The sequence below is a fragment of the Solea senegalensis genome, linkage group LG5 (genome assembly GCF_019176455.1).
Source record: "Solea senegalensis isolate Sse05_10M linkage group LG5, IFAPA_SoseM_1, whole genome shotgun sequence".
NCBI classification, from domain to species: domain Eukaryota; kingdom Metazoa; phylum Chordata; class Actinopteri; order Pleuronectiformes; family Soleidae; genus Solea; species Solea senegalensis.
Window position 1 is genome coordinate 5,620,652 of NC_058025.1, and position 18,273 is coordinate 5,638,924.

An 18,273-nucleotide genomic window follows, 5' to 3' on the forward strand; every position below is an offset into this window, starting at 1 on the left:
AGCATTCAAAGTGAGGACCCTCATAGACACAATGCATTCAATATAGCCCCTTACCTTAACCTAAACCTAAGCCCAATTCTAACCTCAAAATCAGGTCTTAACCCCCCAAAAGCCCTTAAAAGATGTGAGGACCAGCCAAAATGTCCTCACTTACCCAAAATGTCCTCACTCTGTGTGGTTTATACGATTTTCGGTCTTCACAAAACTACAAGAACACACACAGACAAATTACCGTTTATATCAAAGTGAGGACACATCAGAGACATAATAACATTCCCTAGACCCTTATCCTAACATCAACCATCACAACTAAGTGCCTAACCCTAAAACCAGCTCTGAACCCTGAACACACACACACACACGTGCAGCATTCGAAGTGAGGACCACCATCAACACAATGCATTCCCTAGCCCCTTACCTTCACCTAAACCCAATTCTAACCCTAAAGCCAGGTCTTAACCCTGAAAAAGCCCTTTAAAATTGTGGGACCCAGACAAAATATCCTCACAAAGATGGGTTTTTACTATTTCTTGGACCTCACAAAGACACAAATTACACAAAGTACACACATCCATATTAAAGTCAGCCAGAAACCTTAACTAGCAAAGATCAAAGCCTGCAAACCCACCAGGACTATTGCAGCAAGGTGAAAGAGATTTTTATGAAGTTGTGTGTTTTTTTTTGTTTTTTTTAAAGCGTTAGAGCAGCCCTGTTTGTGTGTGTGTGCTGAATTTGGAGTAGACAGACAAGTGCAGAGCCGAACGCACAGGTGAGAGCTTCAGTGGAGTCTGAATACAGAAGAGGCTCTTCTGTTGCTGTAATAGTGCGCTAGCATCAAGGTTAGAGGGGGCCCACCCCAAACAAGTAGAGTTCAATTCCAGGTTCTGACAGGAGGGCGAGTTCCAGCTGCTCAGCGCCGGCTATTTGGCATTCGGCACACATCCGACTGCCAGTTTAAAAAAAGAAAAAAAAAGGACACTATCTAAAGTGCTCTGATGGATGAACAGTATCACCGCAGCCTACATATGTATAGTAACCCAGACAGTGAAGTGGGTTACACCCCATATGAATATAAATGGGTGAAATATTGATCCATCATAATGCCGGTAAATCGGCCATATTTCAAGCGTACATCTTGTATAGTAATTTGCTCTCTGCGCAAACACTAGTGTCGAGGAAAAAAAGGACAGGACAGGACAGGACGGGGGGGGGTTAAATATATACATGCATCTAACTGTCTTGTCTTGGACGTCTGTCTGGCTCGGTGTTATTGAATGCAAATGAATGCATGTATAACCTTTGAGCTGAAAGGCCCTCATCTTTAAAGCACTGACCTACACGTAAATATGTTGTACAGGTCCTGAGCACAGACAAATTCTGACACTCGTTAGCAATGAAAGCCACAACTACTGTCAGTGTAAAGGGCTGGAGAGGAAGAGGGAGGAGGAGGAGGGAGGTGAGACAGTACTGATAAGCGACTGCACAGTTGTAGAGGAGAGTGGGGGAGCGGGGGAGACGGAGAGATGTGGGTTATAAAAAGTTTTCCAGGAGAAGTTCCTTGGTTGAAATTAGCGAGGGAAGAGAAGAGAACGGTAGAGTGTCAAACACTGGAGATCCTTCCTAGATTTAGACACTAAGCCTCGTCTCACACCCGACGCTGGAATTCCTCCTGAGAAAAAACACATCTGTGGTGTCTACTTCACCTCTCGCTGCCATTTCCCAGGCCCTCTCCCTCTCGCACGAGCCCTTTTTTATCCCGCTCTCCACCCTCGCTTCTCTGCCTTTGTGATCCGTCCTCTGCATGGATCTGTACCATGTCTCTCTCCCCATTCAGCACCCTTCACTGCACACACCATCTCATAATATCACCCTCACTGATTCTTGGTTTTGCTCCTGTCTCTCCTTTGTCCCCCGAGTCCTCCCTTTTAAGTAATACTGATGGCCCTACCCAAGGCCCTTTCTGATCCAGAGTGTCAACTGTGGCAGGACCAAATCATTTGGGCTTTCTATTATGAAGGGTGCTTTCCTCTAAGGCGAAAAAAAAACCTCATGTCAGTACCCCAGGGCCTGGGTGGTGTGTGTGTGTGTGTGTGTGTGTGTGTGTGGACCTGCATTGTTCAGCCAGGTGGATGAAGAAGGATGAATAGAAAAGAGACACAACAGGCTCGTGCACGACGGGGTATTTTAGAACAGATAGTTTTCTAAAATCTTTGAAAGACTGAATTGCATCATCAATAATCCCTGCAACCAATTAACGCACTGAATAAACAGATCACCCGAGAAAATGATCTCACATCTGTCACTTTTTGAAAAACAGGGAACGGTGAGATGGATGGTGCTGTGGTTCTGTATGTTTCGTACCTGCTGTACATGTTAATCATGAGTGGGTTTCCTCCGCTGCCGTTTAAGCGTATACATGCGGGAGTAATCGGACTTTGAGTCGAGTTATCTAACTCTGTTAGTCCGACTAAGACCAGCTCGATTTGACTCTTAGTCCAACTAAAATTGGACTTTTAACAGGCATGTAAACGCACTGTAACTGTGTGCCACCTTTGTTGGGTTGGGAACCAACCAGAGACATCACCAAAAAGCAACCTAAAATAATCTATACCCGATTTATTTTTGAATATCTTGAATATCTCTCACTCTCCCGCACCAAGATGCACCAATCCTGGAAGATGTGAGGGTGGATTATGTGTAAGGGCCTCATCCAGTCACACTTAAAATAAACCTTTCAGACCAAAGTACCTTGGCTATCATTTTGGGAGTGTCCCTCTCCGAGTACATGTGGAAGGAGTCCTCTCTGAGACTGGTCGGGGTGGTGGTGGTGGTGGCGGTGTGTCCGCTTGTGCTACACAGGGTGACAGAGGTGTGTCCCGCAGAGTGAAGGGCCTCTTCATGCTGTAGACTCTTGGCACAAACATCATCCAGCAGCACTTTAACACAGTGCTCCATGTGAGGGACCAGACCCTTAAACGCTGACCTCCAGCTGAACTCCAGAACCTGGGCCTGGAAAAACAAGCCATGAGCCAACAGCCGATTACTGCCTAACGTTTCAACTGTAACAAATGCCCTGGCCTCTTTGTAAGTATATAAAAAGTATGTAAGTATGTTGAATAATATCATGACTTTCTTACCTCTGTGGTGGTTTCCTTGCCATCTGTTATCACGTCTTCATCCTCTCTACTCTTCTTCAAAATCCCTGAGAGACAAATATACATAATGTATGTCCGCCGAGTGTGTAAAATACATCTTAATCAGTAACTCTGCCAGGTCAAGCTCTCAATTCATGTTGGTGAAATTCCACTGGAGACTCGTAATTATACAGTAGACATTCCAATTTAAAAAGAGAAAGCCTTTGTGGTGGGCGTTCCTCCTGCATCTTTGCAATCTATGCATTATTTAGCGTGACTATTTCCATTTCACACAAAACTCACTGTATGATGTTGTGCGTTAAAAGGCCTGAATAAATGCCAAGTTTAGAAACATGAAAGCAAATGTATGTAAGTCAGATACGGGTCAGATTGCTCCCACAAGCTGAAAGACGATGCGGTGACCACAGTATATCTGCACACGGAGCAGAAATAGGCAGAAAATGCTAATGTCGGTGGCTTTTATGAGTCTAAATTTGGGACTTAGTTTTGATATGAACCCCGATTGCATCCACTATATATGGAGTAATTCCATGAGGGAAGATTGTGTGTATGCGTGGGGGAGTGGAAGGAAGGAAGGGGGGGGGGCGTTGATGTGAAGACAGGCGTACAGGATGTTGGGCTGGGTTGCAATTAAAAAGCGTGAACATCAAGGCCGCAGTTTCCTAATCAGAAGGCGAGGAGTAAGACCCCAGGCGAGGCAATTTACCCGAACAAGACTGCATGGAATGGAAGAAGGAGGAAGCAGAAAACGCATCACTTTTTGACCTTTAAGCCCATCTGATGAATTTCTGGTAATTAAGCTGTTTGATTGCCTGGAATTAATGATTTGGATAACTGCCCTTTAAAGGCTGTTTACCTCTCTGTAAATTGAGCCTTTCTGCAAGTCTTGTTTTTGTAAATGTAACCTTTATGGAAATTACTCCATGCACCAAAAGCTTTCATTTAACATCTCTGCAACAGCAGTTCAAAGTAGACAGAGGGAAAAGGATACGAGAACACTTCTGTAACACCGAAGATGACGGCCCAAATCTAATGACGCGTTTCTTCAGACACGACGCGGTTGTCTTGCTGGAACAAGGAACAATGTGTGTGTTAGGGTTTGTTTGTGTGACTGTTGTCAGATTTGTATTAATTTATGTAACTTCAAGTGTCAGCCTGCCACTGAAAACTATCAGTCAGTCATCATCTAACTGCTTTATCCTCCACCAGAGGGTCGCGGGAGGTGCTGTGCCAATCTCAGCTACATCGGGCGATAGGCGGGGTACACCCTGGAAAGTTCGCCAGTCCATCGCAGGGCCACACACACAGATAGAGACAAACAACCATTCACTCTCACACTCACTCCTACGGTCAATTTAGAGTGTCCAATTCACCTAATCCCCACATTGCATGTTTTTGGACTGTGGGAGGAAGCCAAGAGAACCCGGAGAGAACCCACGGGAGAACATGCAAACTCCATGCAGAAAGGCCCTTGTTCCAACTGGGGCTCGAACCCGAGTGCTAACCACTACTCCACCGTGTGGCCCTGAAAACTATCATTTTCTGCAAATTCTACCCATTACTCAACGGTCTCAATCAGTCAGTACTTGTCCATGCACAGTTAAGTCACGCTACGGCTGAAGATCAACTATGCTCTTGAGTTGGACAGCTGTCCTTGTCCCAGTATACGAAGATACAAGCAGTGTCTGCCTCGGCTCCACTGGAGGGCAAAATGCCACCTTTCAGTCGGTCAGTAATCAGTGGTTTCTGGTTTAGCATGCTGCCTTAGTTAGCATGTCCAAAATTCCAAAGCCTCCTACCATTAATTAATTTAAGAATATCCCATTTCTTTGAGCTGACACGGCATAAAAACTGTCTCCTCATCAATTTACCAGCCTGAATTTCACCATTCTCTGTTGCTGATTTCCCGGCTTCCTCTATTGTTTCCAGCTGTTAGCCAGGTTAGCCATGTGACGCATGCACAGAGCACCCAGGTTAGCTTAAAGGCCCATATGTACTCTGCGCAGAAAATGGAGATGGACGGAGCCTTTCATCCGTAAAACGGGCAAAAATTAAGTATAAATGAGCCTTTAGTCCGACTGAAGGTGTATATGCAGCCGTCGATTCCCAAAAGCATTATCTCCATGTTAGTCACACGAACATGTTTACATGTCTTTAAAAAATCTGATTATTTCACAATCAAAATATGGAAACCCACTTTTTTGAAGATGGTAAACAGTCGCGACCCAGTTCACAATATAAATGTTGGCAACAGCAAATTTGTGCAAACTTCATAGAGAACTTTCCGGACTATTTTTTAACTGCCGTTTCTGTAACAACGAATATCATTCTAGATATGTCAACCAGACAGTTGCAGGAGATATATGTTCGACAAATGAATCCAATATTCGTTTTAACCGTGTGTTATCAAAAACATACTATATGTGCATAAATCTGAGGTAAAAGGTTGGGGAAAAATGTGCAATTGTATTTGGCAACCCTTGAAAAAAATCTGCTTCACATCTGTGGGTCCTGACCCAGTCCCTGGGAATGACTGGTTTAAAAAAAATGGGTTTTAAAATCTGCACTGAATGCAGTTTTACAGTTTTTGGCCAAAGTATGGAGTTTTAAGAATATATGTCATTTTTTAAATTGTAATAAAGAAAATGCACCACTAGATCACCAAGAACTTCTGAGAAACAACGTATGACCTCAGCATTCCCAGAAACTACACCCTTTATTTCATCACTAATGTGTATACACGTAGTTTATATTGGAGGGACAAAGTCGTACCTTTTACACAGGGGGGGTCTCCTGCACAGTCACTGAAGGTCATGTTTCTGACCAGCTCCTTAACATCGCTCTCAAACCCCAACAGAGTGCCGGCCAGCTGGGTTAGCGCCCTCAACTGGTGGGAGGTCAGACTAAAGCTCCTGTTTTTCATGGGAAGCTCCAGCGGTGCTGTGAAAAGACAAACAAACAAAATACTCTGAATATAACGGAATACCTAAAAAGAAAGAACTGTGCATACGCTTGTGACTACGTGACTGACAGTGAAACGGAGGCACGAGCGCTGCACTACGGTTCAGCAAAGCAACAGTCAGTTTCATGAAAACAGGTTTTCAACCCAACCTCCTAACTTACATTACATGCCCCGCCATCAGAGAACAGCCCCATCCGGCAGTCTTACCCTGCATGACACCTTGTATAAATATCGACCCATTCATGTTTTCCCAATACACAGCATAAACAAAGAGACAGTGGGGAAAAAAAAGAAAAAATAATATGCAAAACTTTATTCCCTGAGAAGTCACACATGCACATCCTCCTCTCCCAGCACAAAACTTTTTCTCCCCCTAACCCGTCGATGACCCCCTCGGCAAATATGGATTTCCCATTTTGGAGGCTGCCAAAGCCATCACCCAGGGGATGTTCCGCATTAAGCCAGAGAATGGGCGGCTGGGAGATGCGTTGCCATACTTCCAGACACATGCACAAATACTTTTGTGTGTCCGCCTAAATGAGCTCCTTCACTGCGAAAGCATTTGGGAATGGATGAACTCAGCATTAGCCTTGACTCTGAAAGCACGGAGATGATTGAGCGTCGTTGAGGAGGAAAGAAAGACGAGTGGGGCCCTTCTTCAATAATTGTAACATCATCGCCTCTGGATCCTAATGTAATTTTGCCATATTGTTGAACAAAATCCGACAATATGACAACACGCTGTCCCCAAGGATGCCTGGTTTAATCATGCATGAGGCTCAACTCAGAATTACATTACATGTCATTTAGCAGACGCTTTTATCCAAAGCGACTTACAAAAGTGCATTTAAACATTTGGGTACAAATAAGAGCTAGAAGTAAGTAAGAGCTTCAAGTAGAACAAACTATGAAGTGCTAGTCATAAGTGCAATATATATATATATTTTTTTTTTATTTTTTTTTTGTCGTCTTAGTCGAGGTAGAGTCGGAACAAATGTGTTTTTAGTCGGCGTCGGAAGATGTGGAGGCTTTCAGCTGTCCGGATGTCGATGGGGAGATCGTTCCACCATTTGGGAGCTAGGACAGTGAACAGTCTCGAGTTCTGCGAGTGCCTCTGTGATCCTCTCAGTGAGGGAGCAGCAAGCCGGTTTGTCGATGCAGAGCGGAGTGGGCGGGCTGGGGTGTAGGTTTTGATCATGTCCTGGATGTAGGCTGGACCGGATCCGTTTGTAGCATGGAACGCAAGCACTAGAGTCTTGAAGCGGATGCGAGCAGCTACAGGAAGCCAGTGAAGGGAGCGGAGGAGCGGTGTAGTGTGGGAGAATTTTGGTAAATTGAAGACCAGTCGAGCTGCCGCATTCTGGATGAGTTGCAGAGGTCGTATAGCGCATGCAGGAAGACCAGCCAGGAGGGAGTTGCAGTAATCCAAGCGTGAGATGACAAGAGCCTGGACCAGAACCTGTGCCGCCTTCTGGGTTAGGAGAGGCCGAATCCTTCGGATGTTGTGCAACATGTATCTGCAAGATCTAGCTGTTGCAGCAATGTTGGCAGTGAGGGAGAGATGGTCGTCAAGTGTCACACCCAGGTTCCTTGCGGTGTGAGAAGGAGTTACCACAGAGTTGTCGAGGGTGATGGTTAGATCTGTGGTGGGAGAGCCCTTTCCTGGGAGAAAAAGAAATTCAGTCTTGTCGAGACAGAATGTGTGTGTGTGTGTGTGTGTGTGCGCGCGTGTTGTGTGTATCCTATTTTTTTGTGATTATGAGTGTGAGTGGATGAGTTTCTGTGTTTGTGTTTATGTGCATGTAATACAGGTCATTATAAGTGACTTGATTTTCACACACATTTGCATGTGTCAGTCTTGAGGGATAATTGCCACACGGCAACCACACGCCGTGGTCACCACGGAATAATATCCTGACCCTAAGTTTACTTGTATTTGCAATTCAGTTGTGTATACATGCATTTATGTGCAAGTACGTATGAAATCACATATGAATAGTTGTGTAATTATTTCACGTGTGTGCACATATGTATGTGTGTGTGTTTGTGTAATTAAGCTGCAAGGGTCCACACAGCTAGACAGCTCCTCTGTAATGGGGTCCAGGGGGAGTCTGTGCTAGTCTTCCTCATACCGCATGTTTAAATGCGCAACCTGGCTGACACTCAACATGCCAGCCTCTCTCTCTTGCACATTCATTCACGCACGCACCCACTCCTGATGAAATATACTGTCAAATTCTGAAGTCACGGGCAAACCATGCCTCAATGCAGGGGCAAACTAAAGCTGTCAACAACTCAACAGTAAACATTTCAAAACCAGATGAGACACATTCATTGGGGCAATGGTGGGTCAGTGGTGGAGACACTCAGGGTTCCATCCCCAGCTCCGCGGGCCTACATGCCAATGTGTCCTTGGGCAAGACAACGGTGGCTCGGTTTGGTACGTCACCTTTTGGTGTTTCCATTAGAAATAGTATCAAAATAAGCAGCAACAGCCATTCATTTTTTGGCACCTTTCTCTTGGTGGTACCAGAGTCAAATGGCACGGTTCGGTCAGGTTGGAGCTAGACCGGCTGTTGCGCCATGTTCAGTGTTGTCGTCGTCCAACCTGTATGACATCATCTCCTGTAACTGTGAGACTGGATCTGACTTCCCACACTAAAATTATGTCTGTTTTATGTCTTATGTTAGTAGTACATATGATTTTAAACATTAGGAAAAAAGAAATTAAATGACAATCTGTGGCAGTGGTAACAAAGAAATTGCCATATTGGCGCGTATTAGTGTAAAAAAGTAGGTGTCAGGGTGCATCAGCCGAGGGGCGGTCTCATTGGCAGGATACATCGCATTCAGGCTTGCCCAGAAACTTAGCAGTACGCATCCTCAATCCACGTCCAAGCGTGGTTTTTGTCATCAGATTTGCGGATGCAGTCAAGGTGGATTGGGAGAGTTCAGACTTAACCCCCTGGTGATTGTGAATGGACATGACAGATGTGTCATAGCTGCTTTGTATGAACGTGTGAGTGAATGCTTGTAAATGGGTAAAGTGCGGTGTGGACATCAAGTCTACAAAAAAAGAACTATATAAAAAAAACAGCCCATCTACTATTTATATGAGCAGAGCAGCTATTAACCGCCATTTGATCAGGAGCGTCGTCTCTGCCTGTCGCCTTTCTCCCCGTTTAGTCCCTCAACCTGTGACCCCATAACTGGTTCACTCACACACTAAGTCACACTCTAAGTAGCTGCTGCACATGACCTTGATGTTTAGCGATGCCTCAGCCTCTCATCGAGCTCTGCTGCCCGAGCTATATGGGTATTTATAGTCACCTCCCTAGCCAAATAGCCTTATAGCCATCGCAGTCTAGTACACAGCCATCTAAACCTCATTATACCTTTGTCACAACAGTGAGACCAAATGGAGGCTCTCATAGCCAGTTGATGGAAAGGGTGTGCTTAAAAGCACCCAGGTGTGTCATATAGCATCGAGCGTAGCATGTCTCATAGACTGGGATGAGGGAGGGCACGAGCAGGCAGGAGAGTTCAAACAAAGGTTAGTGCACTGAGAATCAATAAACGATTGCCGGTGCTGAGAGCCAAGCAAAAATGATATGTTAATATAAAAGCTCCTCCACATGACATTAGAGTCAGAGGATGTAGTTCTAAACACAAAAGAAAATCAATTCTTAGTCCTATTACTATGATAACCATGAGGAATTATGAATCTTCTCTGAGGCCAACAAGCCTACAGGATGTAACGCAATGTCGTAAAACAAAATGTGCAAATTGGAAAGTGGAGCTTTTACACCTGGCATTGTAACGCATTTTCTGTGAATGGATCGCTGTGGGATAACTCCTGACCACTTGTATGTACAGGTGTAAATACACCGGAGATGAAGTGACACGCAAAGAGGAGCCCGTACGATAGCACGACTTGTTGTCGTTGGCATGGCGATACAGAGGATGTGACGCTGTCAGACGTTACAGGAAATGTCTGGAAACACCGAACTCCGAGGGTCTGCGGCGGCCAGTCGCAGGTTTGTAGCATTTAACAATGACAACAATGCAACACAGAAGAAAACAAACAAACAAGCGGAGCAGGTATTTCTGGCAAGCCATCACTTTCCTCCTTGTCTGTGTCTCCTGTGGCTTCCACCGTCAACTCCACGGCACACACACAACACACAGCTGATGACTGGCAGGGAACAGAGAGGAGAGAGAGGAGGAGATCCAGGGGAAGGAAAAGGGGTGGTGGTTAGGGATGAAAACATGAGGAAGAGAGGGAAGAGAGGGAGGGAAGGAGAGGGAAAGGCGGGATGAGGGAATTCCCTTAGCAGTTGTTATTGATTCCGGTGTTTACGGGCGAATAGTTTAGTGCCGTTTACAAAACAGAACAGATGCAGCCAGTGAGCAAAAAGGTAAACAATTGCTGTGTGGCGGGCTGCCAAATCCCCAGTCTGATGTATTAAACTCATGGTGAAGAGCATTTCCCCTTTGGCTGCACTTATTGCCACTTCATTTCCTCTTCACTCACATACACACTCTCTCCATCTTACTACCCCTCTCTCTCTCCCCCCTCTCTCTGTCTATCTCCTCTCTGTTGTTCCCTCATTTGTCTGAGGAGAAAAAAGTAGAAGGGTGATGGCCCGCTTTTTGCCGTATGGCGATTTTCTGTCTTTCTCCGACCCAGGAGGCCCAGTTTTCCTAACAGAGCCATTAGGCGGGGGGAATTGCAAGTGTCTGACATGGCCGAAAACCAATTATTAGACACTTTCTACCAAATGATGCCCAAGTCTTTGGGGAATGGGCAATCATGCAATAATTTAGCCACTGATTTAATTTCTCTCTAGCACAGCATCTCTCCCCCTCTCATCCTCTGGCCCCCATTTTCCTCTCTGTCTCTCATTCCGTCTCTCTGTAGTGTAAATCAGACCAGCAAAGGGGTGGTCTGCTTCTCACTTAGCACACTTCCCTACTGGCTTCCATCGTCATCATGTGATCACAATATGTAAAGATGTCTTTTCCGTGTGTTGTGCAATGCCCTCTCCAGAGAGAAGACACTTTACATCCAGAATTTAAGGCATAAAAGATGCTTGTTTATATCATCAAGCAAATACAAGAAAAAAGCATGGACAAGCTTTATGATAGTCAGTTACCCAATGTTGGCAAATGTGGTGTTAAAGGCACAGTGTGTAAGATTCATCCAAGCGTGTTGAAAACACTATGTCGCCTTCAGTTAGCATCAAAACTCAAAACATGTTTGTCCATTGTGGGTTATTGTAAAAACATGGTGGTCGAAAATGACGGCCTTAGTCAAGTCGACCCGTCACCTGATATACAAATCAAAGGCTCATTCCGAGGGTAATGAAAAATGTCACACAATAAAGGTTTACAATTATGAAAACTTAATATTTTTATCTTCAATTCCTGCCCAATGAAAATAATTTCAACCAAAGTTTTACTCACCTGACCTTTAAGAAGAAAAGCTCAAGCTGTGATAAAGAGCCAGCAATTTTCAAGTCATTTTCAGAACTGTGGTCAACAATGGGGTCAGGTCCCTTGAGGCAGTTCGTCATACAACTTTCATTTACACAGCACGTAAGACCCAAAAACCTATACAACCGTTTTAAACTGGTGCATTTCCCCTGTAAATGCATGAAGAGAAGCTGAATGAAAGGGGATCAAGTATTGACCCCTGTGGGATCCCACAAGATACAATGACATGGTCAGAAACCAAATTCCTAAATGAAACTCAACAGTTCCCACAAAGTGTGAAAGAGGTGCCACTAAAGACAGAGCAAGCCTTTGACATTGGCACTGACAATAAATGAGACAGTTGGACATGACTCAGCACAAGTCTCCTGATCTTCAGCCAAGAGAGAGAGTGTGTGATAGAGAATGGAAAGTTAAAGTGTGATAAATATCTTCAATCATTCCATTGATGCTATAGACACTATAACTAAGTATTTACACGGTAAAATAGGCTGGTTTGTCCCTGTGATGTGAATTTGTGTGCTCCTCTATATTTGGTTTTGATGCTTCTTCTGAGCACTTGTGTGTGTCTCTCTCTCTCTCTTTTTATTATTTTTGTCCCCGTGTTTTCTCTGTGTCTCTGCCTCCTTGTGTGCTCATCTCATAGGATGTCAAGCAGGGTCGTGTGGGTGCCTTGGGGTACTTCTGTGCATGTCTGAATGCGTATGTGGATAGAAGGAGGCTATGAGCCACTGTGGACCGCCTGCCAGGCCCTGTGACAGCTGGGGTCCTCTTCGTCAGTTGCGGCCCACTGCTCGCTCAGACAGCCTTATTATGGGAGGCCTCCTGCTGTGACTCCCAAATACACACTCTGACACACACACACGTACGTACCCACACACACACAAACCACCCAAGCCCCAGTCTCTTGAGGCCGTATCCTTGGGTGCTGTCCAACCAGTCCACAGCAGGGGCCACCTGCCCTTCAAAGAAGGGGAAAGTAGCATTATGTGATATCTCAATTAAGTCGCCTTGCCACGAAGGAGGTGTAACTGTGTTGACGTCTTTTTTTTTGTGGCGGCAGAAGAACAGGACAAACCTTGCTGCACTTTATATTTGTTTTTCTTTTCTCCTCTGGCTCTGTCTTTGTGTTTGGTTCTCTTTGTGGTGAAAATTGCAGTGACAGCGAGATAGGGGTTACAATTTCTTTGGCCTCCTCCGCATACTTGAACCAAACAGCCTGGATGAAGAACAGGGAGGAATGTATTGTCTAGATGGGAGCATTTCATTAAAACCCACTTGTTTAGCGTCCTTGTTCGCATTATTGTTTTCAAGCCCTAGGCGAATCGCACTTACTCTTCATCAGTGCTGGCTGCTCTCAATATGCCAGCCATTTTTGTATGAGCTTTCTCAATCGAAGGTGCCAGGAAAATGTTCATATCCTTGAGCTTTTCAAGAGTGATACACAAAAGCTTTTGTGACCACTCAGAGGAAATGGGGGGGAAAAAAAATAAATGGCATGCATAATACACATTCTCAAGGGCCATGAAACATATTCTTGTCTGTGATTTCATTGGATCCGTGATTTAGAGGAAAAAATAAGCACGGACGCATGAAACACACACACACACCTGGACACAAACAGAGAGCAACGACCCAGCTCTTCTCGTCGAGATTAGTAAACAACCACTTGCGCCGCGTGGTAACTTTCTTAAACAAGGCCCTCTCAGCATCTACAAGGACAGAGAGAGAGCTTGCATGAAAATGCACCATCCACAAACTGGAAGAACCATGCCACATGTACACAGAGACACACACACACACACACACGCACACACACAAACCCTCCTACCTTGCACATAATTACATGGCAGCATGCGGGTGCACGTTCCCGGCTGACAGTGTGTATAAACCCAGGCAGAGATATGATCTAGTGAGGAGCTGCTCTTATTAAATATTAACAAACGCCATTCCCAAGTAGCCTCAATCCCCACAAGCACCTCCAATGCCAGTCAGAGCTTCAGCCGAGCTATCTCGCATCACTGCAGAACCTCTCTCCCCGCTGAATAGGCTGCTGTGCTTTCTCTAAGAAAGAGTTCAAAGAGCCAGAAAGGGCGAGAAGAGAAGGGGGCGAGTGGGGGTGACTGTGCTTGCTATACATGTTCTTCTAACTCAATCCTTTTTTTATCTATAGGGAGCTGCCGACGTCGTCATATGGGGAAATTAGTGGAAGTGGGACTGGAATTATTGCTATCAGAATGAGGCCGCAAAGCGTTTGAACAGGAATTCACCACCTCGCCGTCACCCCTTGCGCTCGATTGTCGGGGAATAAATTGTACGTGTGCGTGCAGAGAAGTTGGAATAAAAGCTTTTGATGTGCGACACAAACAGGGATCTCCCACACATGCATATGCAAATCACCGATATCACGTTTTTTAAAAGGGAGGCATTAAATGAGTTTTGATCACACAATCTTCTGTGTGAGCCTGCAATTAGTGCACGCACACACACACACACACACACACACCAGCAGAGACTCAAAGACAAACAGGGCAGACATATGCACATGACATATGCTCAAAGGTGATTGAAAACACACTCGGCTACATAGACGCTCACTTGAATGCACAGGGAGAAAATGTACATTTGCAGAAGGATCTGGCAACCGGTCGAGATGTCCGCCATAACAATCTGAACTCATTTGGAATCTTCCAAAATTACAATTTGGCCAGTATCATGTTGATATTTTGGCACCCATATTCTGATTGGACAATACTAGCTGCCAATCACACGAGTGTAAACCCATATTTGCTGTGCTTTATTGTCTATTTTCCTCTAAATGGGAAGGAAATTAACAAAACTGACATCATGTTCTGTTGAAGAGAGGCTGAAACTAACAGCTGAGACCATTAACTCATCTGGAAAATGTTTACTGACAGTACAAATGAAGTCAGAAGTGAGTGTTTACCTTCTCATAGACTTCCATTCAAACTTCAAGTTCCAAGTTCTCCTGGTGGCTACTAAATGTACTGTTACTTCATGATTGACTTCACCGTAGAAACCAGAAGTCTATGTTCACTTTTCTGTGTATAGTCTGTAAGTGTAATAGTTTCAAAATGACCATTTAAACATTAAAGAATCAGTGTTTAGGATTTAGTGGCATCTAGGGTGTATACTGCAATCAAGTGAATCCCCCCCAACAGCTCCATATTGTAATGTAATGCAGGTTGGCAACGGTCATCCTTGTACCCAACATGCATGTTTTACATTTCATTTAAATGATCACAGAATAACCAAATATAGGTGCATTTAAAATGTGAATGCAAATGGAAATAGGCTAGTGCACTTCTGTCTGAAGAGATGGTTGTCACCGCAATGTACTGTATATTTTACGACAGCTGTAACAAACAATACCGTTTACCATCTGTGGAGGGAACCCAAAGAGCAAATCTGACATTGTGTCACTTATTGACATTATTGAAATTACAGTCACCAGTAATGTGCTGGACTGTTGAGAGAAAAGGTGTAAAATTGCATCATGTTCAATCCAGTATTTGTTTTAAGTTGCACGTGCACACACATACATATAAAGTATTTATATATATATATATAGATATATAAATATAGATATATGCACATACACGCAGGTGCACACACATATATGCATATAAAGTATGTATATATTTTATATATATGTATAGATATAAAGTATGTATATATTTATATATATACATATAAAGTATGTATATATTTTTATATATATAAATATAGATATATACACATACACGCAGGTGCACACACGCACATATATATATACATATATAAATACATACATATAAAGTATGTATATATTTTTATATATATATAAATATAGATATACACACATATATATAGAGATATATACACACATACACACACACACAAACAGTAACAAGCAGACTTGGCCCACCCACTCCCCTGTAGACGCAGTGAGGTGTGTCAGTAAGGTTTAAAGCCTGTATTGTTCCTGACCAGCCAACCTGTCGAGCACACTCCCCGGCCTCACTGCTCACCCCATTACACTTGGAAAACTACAGGAAAATTGGAAAAGGACAAGAAAGGAAGAAAAAAAAAAAAGAAAGAGAAAGAGAGAGGAATTGAACACAGGAGTGGTGGGGAGGAGGAAGGGGCAGGGTGAGACCCTTCACATCTGTCTAGGCACAATGTCAGGGCCTACCTTTGAGTCAGTGGGGGTTAAAAGAGGAGGCAGATCTCGCCATGAACGCTGTTAAATGCTTCAGTGGTTTGACAGTGGCTGATGCTACAGACAGTGCTGCTCCTCCGGGGAGGGAGTGTGCACAAGTCTCCGCCGGCATCGCTCTTATCAAAATACACCTACCGCCTGCCTCTTTCTTTTTTTCTTTTTTTTTTTTTTGTTGCAGAAATAAACAATAACACAGCGGGGGAAGGAGGGCGAGATCTTACGAGTCATCGGGATGCCTCACTTTCTCTAACCACCGTTATAATTGACATGACAATTATGGGCGTAGCGTACAGTATAGAGACAGTAAAAGTGTGAAAGCAGATTACGCATTAATGTTCAAGCTCCGGCTCTTTAGGAGCCACGGGCGTTTTTTGGGGTGGTGTATATGTGGGTTCTTGAGTTGTTTGGGGAGGAGTTAAACATGAACAACACAAAATGTAATCCCAGTTGTAGCTCTCAAAGCTGTGTTGCAGCTGATAGTCAAACACACACACACACACACACACACACGTAAAAACCAGCACAGGCAAAACTGCTCCATTTTACGATCATTACACAGCACGGGTCCCCCGCTCCCTTTGGAGCCGTGTTCTGCCTCCGGTGCTACATTTGACGGTTTGTTGAGCGGCACGTAGGTGTGTAGCCTCCGCCACGTTACGTGATCAAACAGCCCAACTGACGCATGGCCAATTATCCTGGCTGCCTCCTCTCATCTCGCGTTTAAGGAGAGGCAAAGTAAAAAAAACCAGAGAGGGAGATGGAAGGAGAGAGAGATGGAGGGAGAGAGGGTGTGAGAGAGAGAGAGAAAGAAGCAAGGCTGGTGGTGTGTTTATCGAAGAATGGCAGATGTAAAAGCACTCCTCTCACCGTTCCGCAGGGAAACTGACATGTGCACCGCTTCTGAAAAAAAGTAAACAATGGCTCACGCACTTTTTTTCAACTGTGAATTTTTGTTTGTTTTTTTTTGGGGTTTTTTTACCCACCAGCGAGCCGTAAATAGGCCAATATGAAACAAAGAGAGAGGGAGAGAAATGTGGGAGAGAGTGCGTATCAAAAGTGACACCGCTTGTGACGGCGCGAGCTCGTCTCTAGTCTCAGTCAATAACATCACGGCACGTTCAATTACAGTGACACCCTCGGCAAGGGTGGCAAATATTAAATGCACTTATTCACATCGTGCTTTTGTTTTCCGTCAAAAGAAAGTTCCCACCCTCTTCTGCTCGTACTTATCCACTGCATCGCCTCTCTGAAGTAAGAAGAAGGTTGAGATTATTCAGATTCTCTGGTCGAGTGGCTGAGTGATGACGCTGGCCTTCTTCTGTTTTAGTAAACTCCACGTTTTCATTCAGATTTAATTGGCTTTCTGTAAAGATGCATATAACCAAATAGGGTTTTTATTGAAGTGAATTAACCCTGGCTTGAACACGCCGTCGACAAACCCTTGAATACTACTTGGGGATCAGGGTTATCAGAGTCAAAGATAAAGTATGTGGTAAGTGTTTCGAAGTAGTTTGAACGGAAGCACTGGCCTTGGAAATGCTGCTCTATTCTTTTTGTTGGTAAAGAGGAAAGTGAAGCAGACAGGAAGGAGGGCTGGAAAAAAGAAAAGCAATTACAGAGGGAACAGCAGTTACTGACAATCACTTACAAAGGCCGCGGCTGTGGCTCACAACAAACACGGCACTGCTACAGTCGGGAGGGAACACAAAATGTATAAAAATGGGAGGGAGGGAGGGAGGGAGAGGAAATTATTCAAATTTTAATTAGAGTCAAAAATGAACTTGAGCGTTTAAGTTTGCTGCACCGGTTTCTTGGAATAAATTACAAAAATTAACTTAAAGTCTCACAACTGAGAGAATAGAGAAAAAAACAGAGGTCAGTGTTAATCATTCTTAATATTATTCTTTTATTTCAATGTATATTGACTGAATATTTAGTTTTTATTCATGTATCATGATTGTCTTTCATTTCAGTTTCAACATAATCATACTCATACAGCAGCTGTTTACTCGATTAGAATTATTGAATTTAAAGAATTATAAATACATTAATAAATAAAAGGAAGGAAGGGGAGTATGAAATGAATATGAATTTCACTTTTTTTGATAACTATGTCTTTTTTGGAGTCTCACTGACTTTGGTTTTGTTCCATCTGATGTATTTCCTTTATATAACTGAGAGAAACAAAAACAGACTTAGCAAAACAGCGTAATATCAACTCACCCACAGTTGCCCGTGACCTGGCTGAATATTTTTTAATCTTGCCACCGAGCGTGGTGTTGTCCCTCAGGGCCATTTCACACGCCTGATCCACCAGGGAGGACAGTTCCTGGGCCACGGTCCTGAAGTAAGCCGCATTAAGGAACGCGAGGACGGTGTGTGGTTCTGCGAGTCCACACAGGACGTGCAGCTCCTCTGTGAGCCGCCGAGTCAGATCGGGG

The 18,273-nt window shown here is 44.1% G+C and overlaps 1 protein-coding gene across 2 annotated transcripts in view; it reads right to left on the minus strand.

Moving 5' to 3' along the window:
• The window catches only part of kiaa0825 (KIAA0825 ortholog), a 143,264-nt gene that overhangs the window by 108,891 nt on the left and 16,100 nt on the right, over nucleotides 1-18,273 (minus strand). For both annotated transcript variants that reach the window (XM_044026994.1, XM_044026993.1), the window contains exons 6-9: nucleotides 18,056-18,273; nucleotides 5,928-6,095; nucleotides 3,138-3,202; nucleotides 2,749-3,009 (exon numbers count right to left, since the gene is read on the minus strand). The exon at nucleotides 18,056-18,273 is cut by the window's right edge and continues 107 nt beyond it. In XM_044026994.1, the coding sequence (XP_043882929.1) occupies nucleotides 2,749-3,009; nucleotides 3,138-3,202; nucleotides 5,928-6,095; nucleotides 18,056-18,273 (712 nt within the window). The remainder of the gene's footprint in view (nucleotides 1-2,748; nucleotides 3,010-3,137; nucleotides 3,203-5,927; nucleotides 6,096-18,055) is intronic.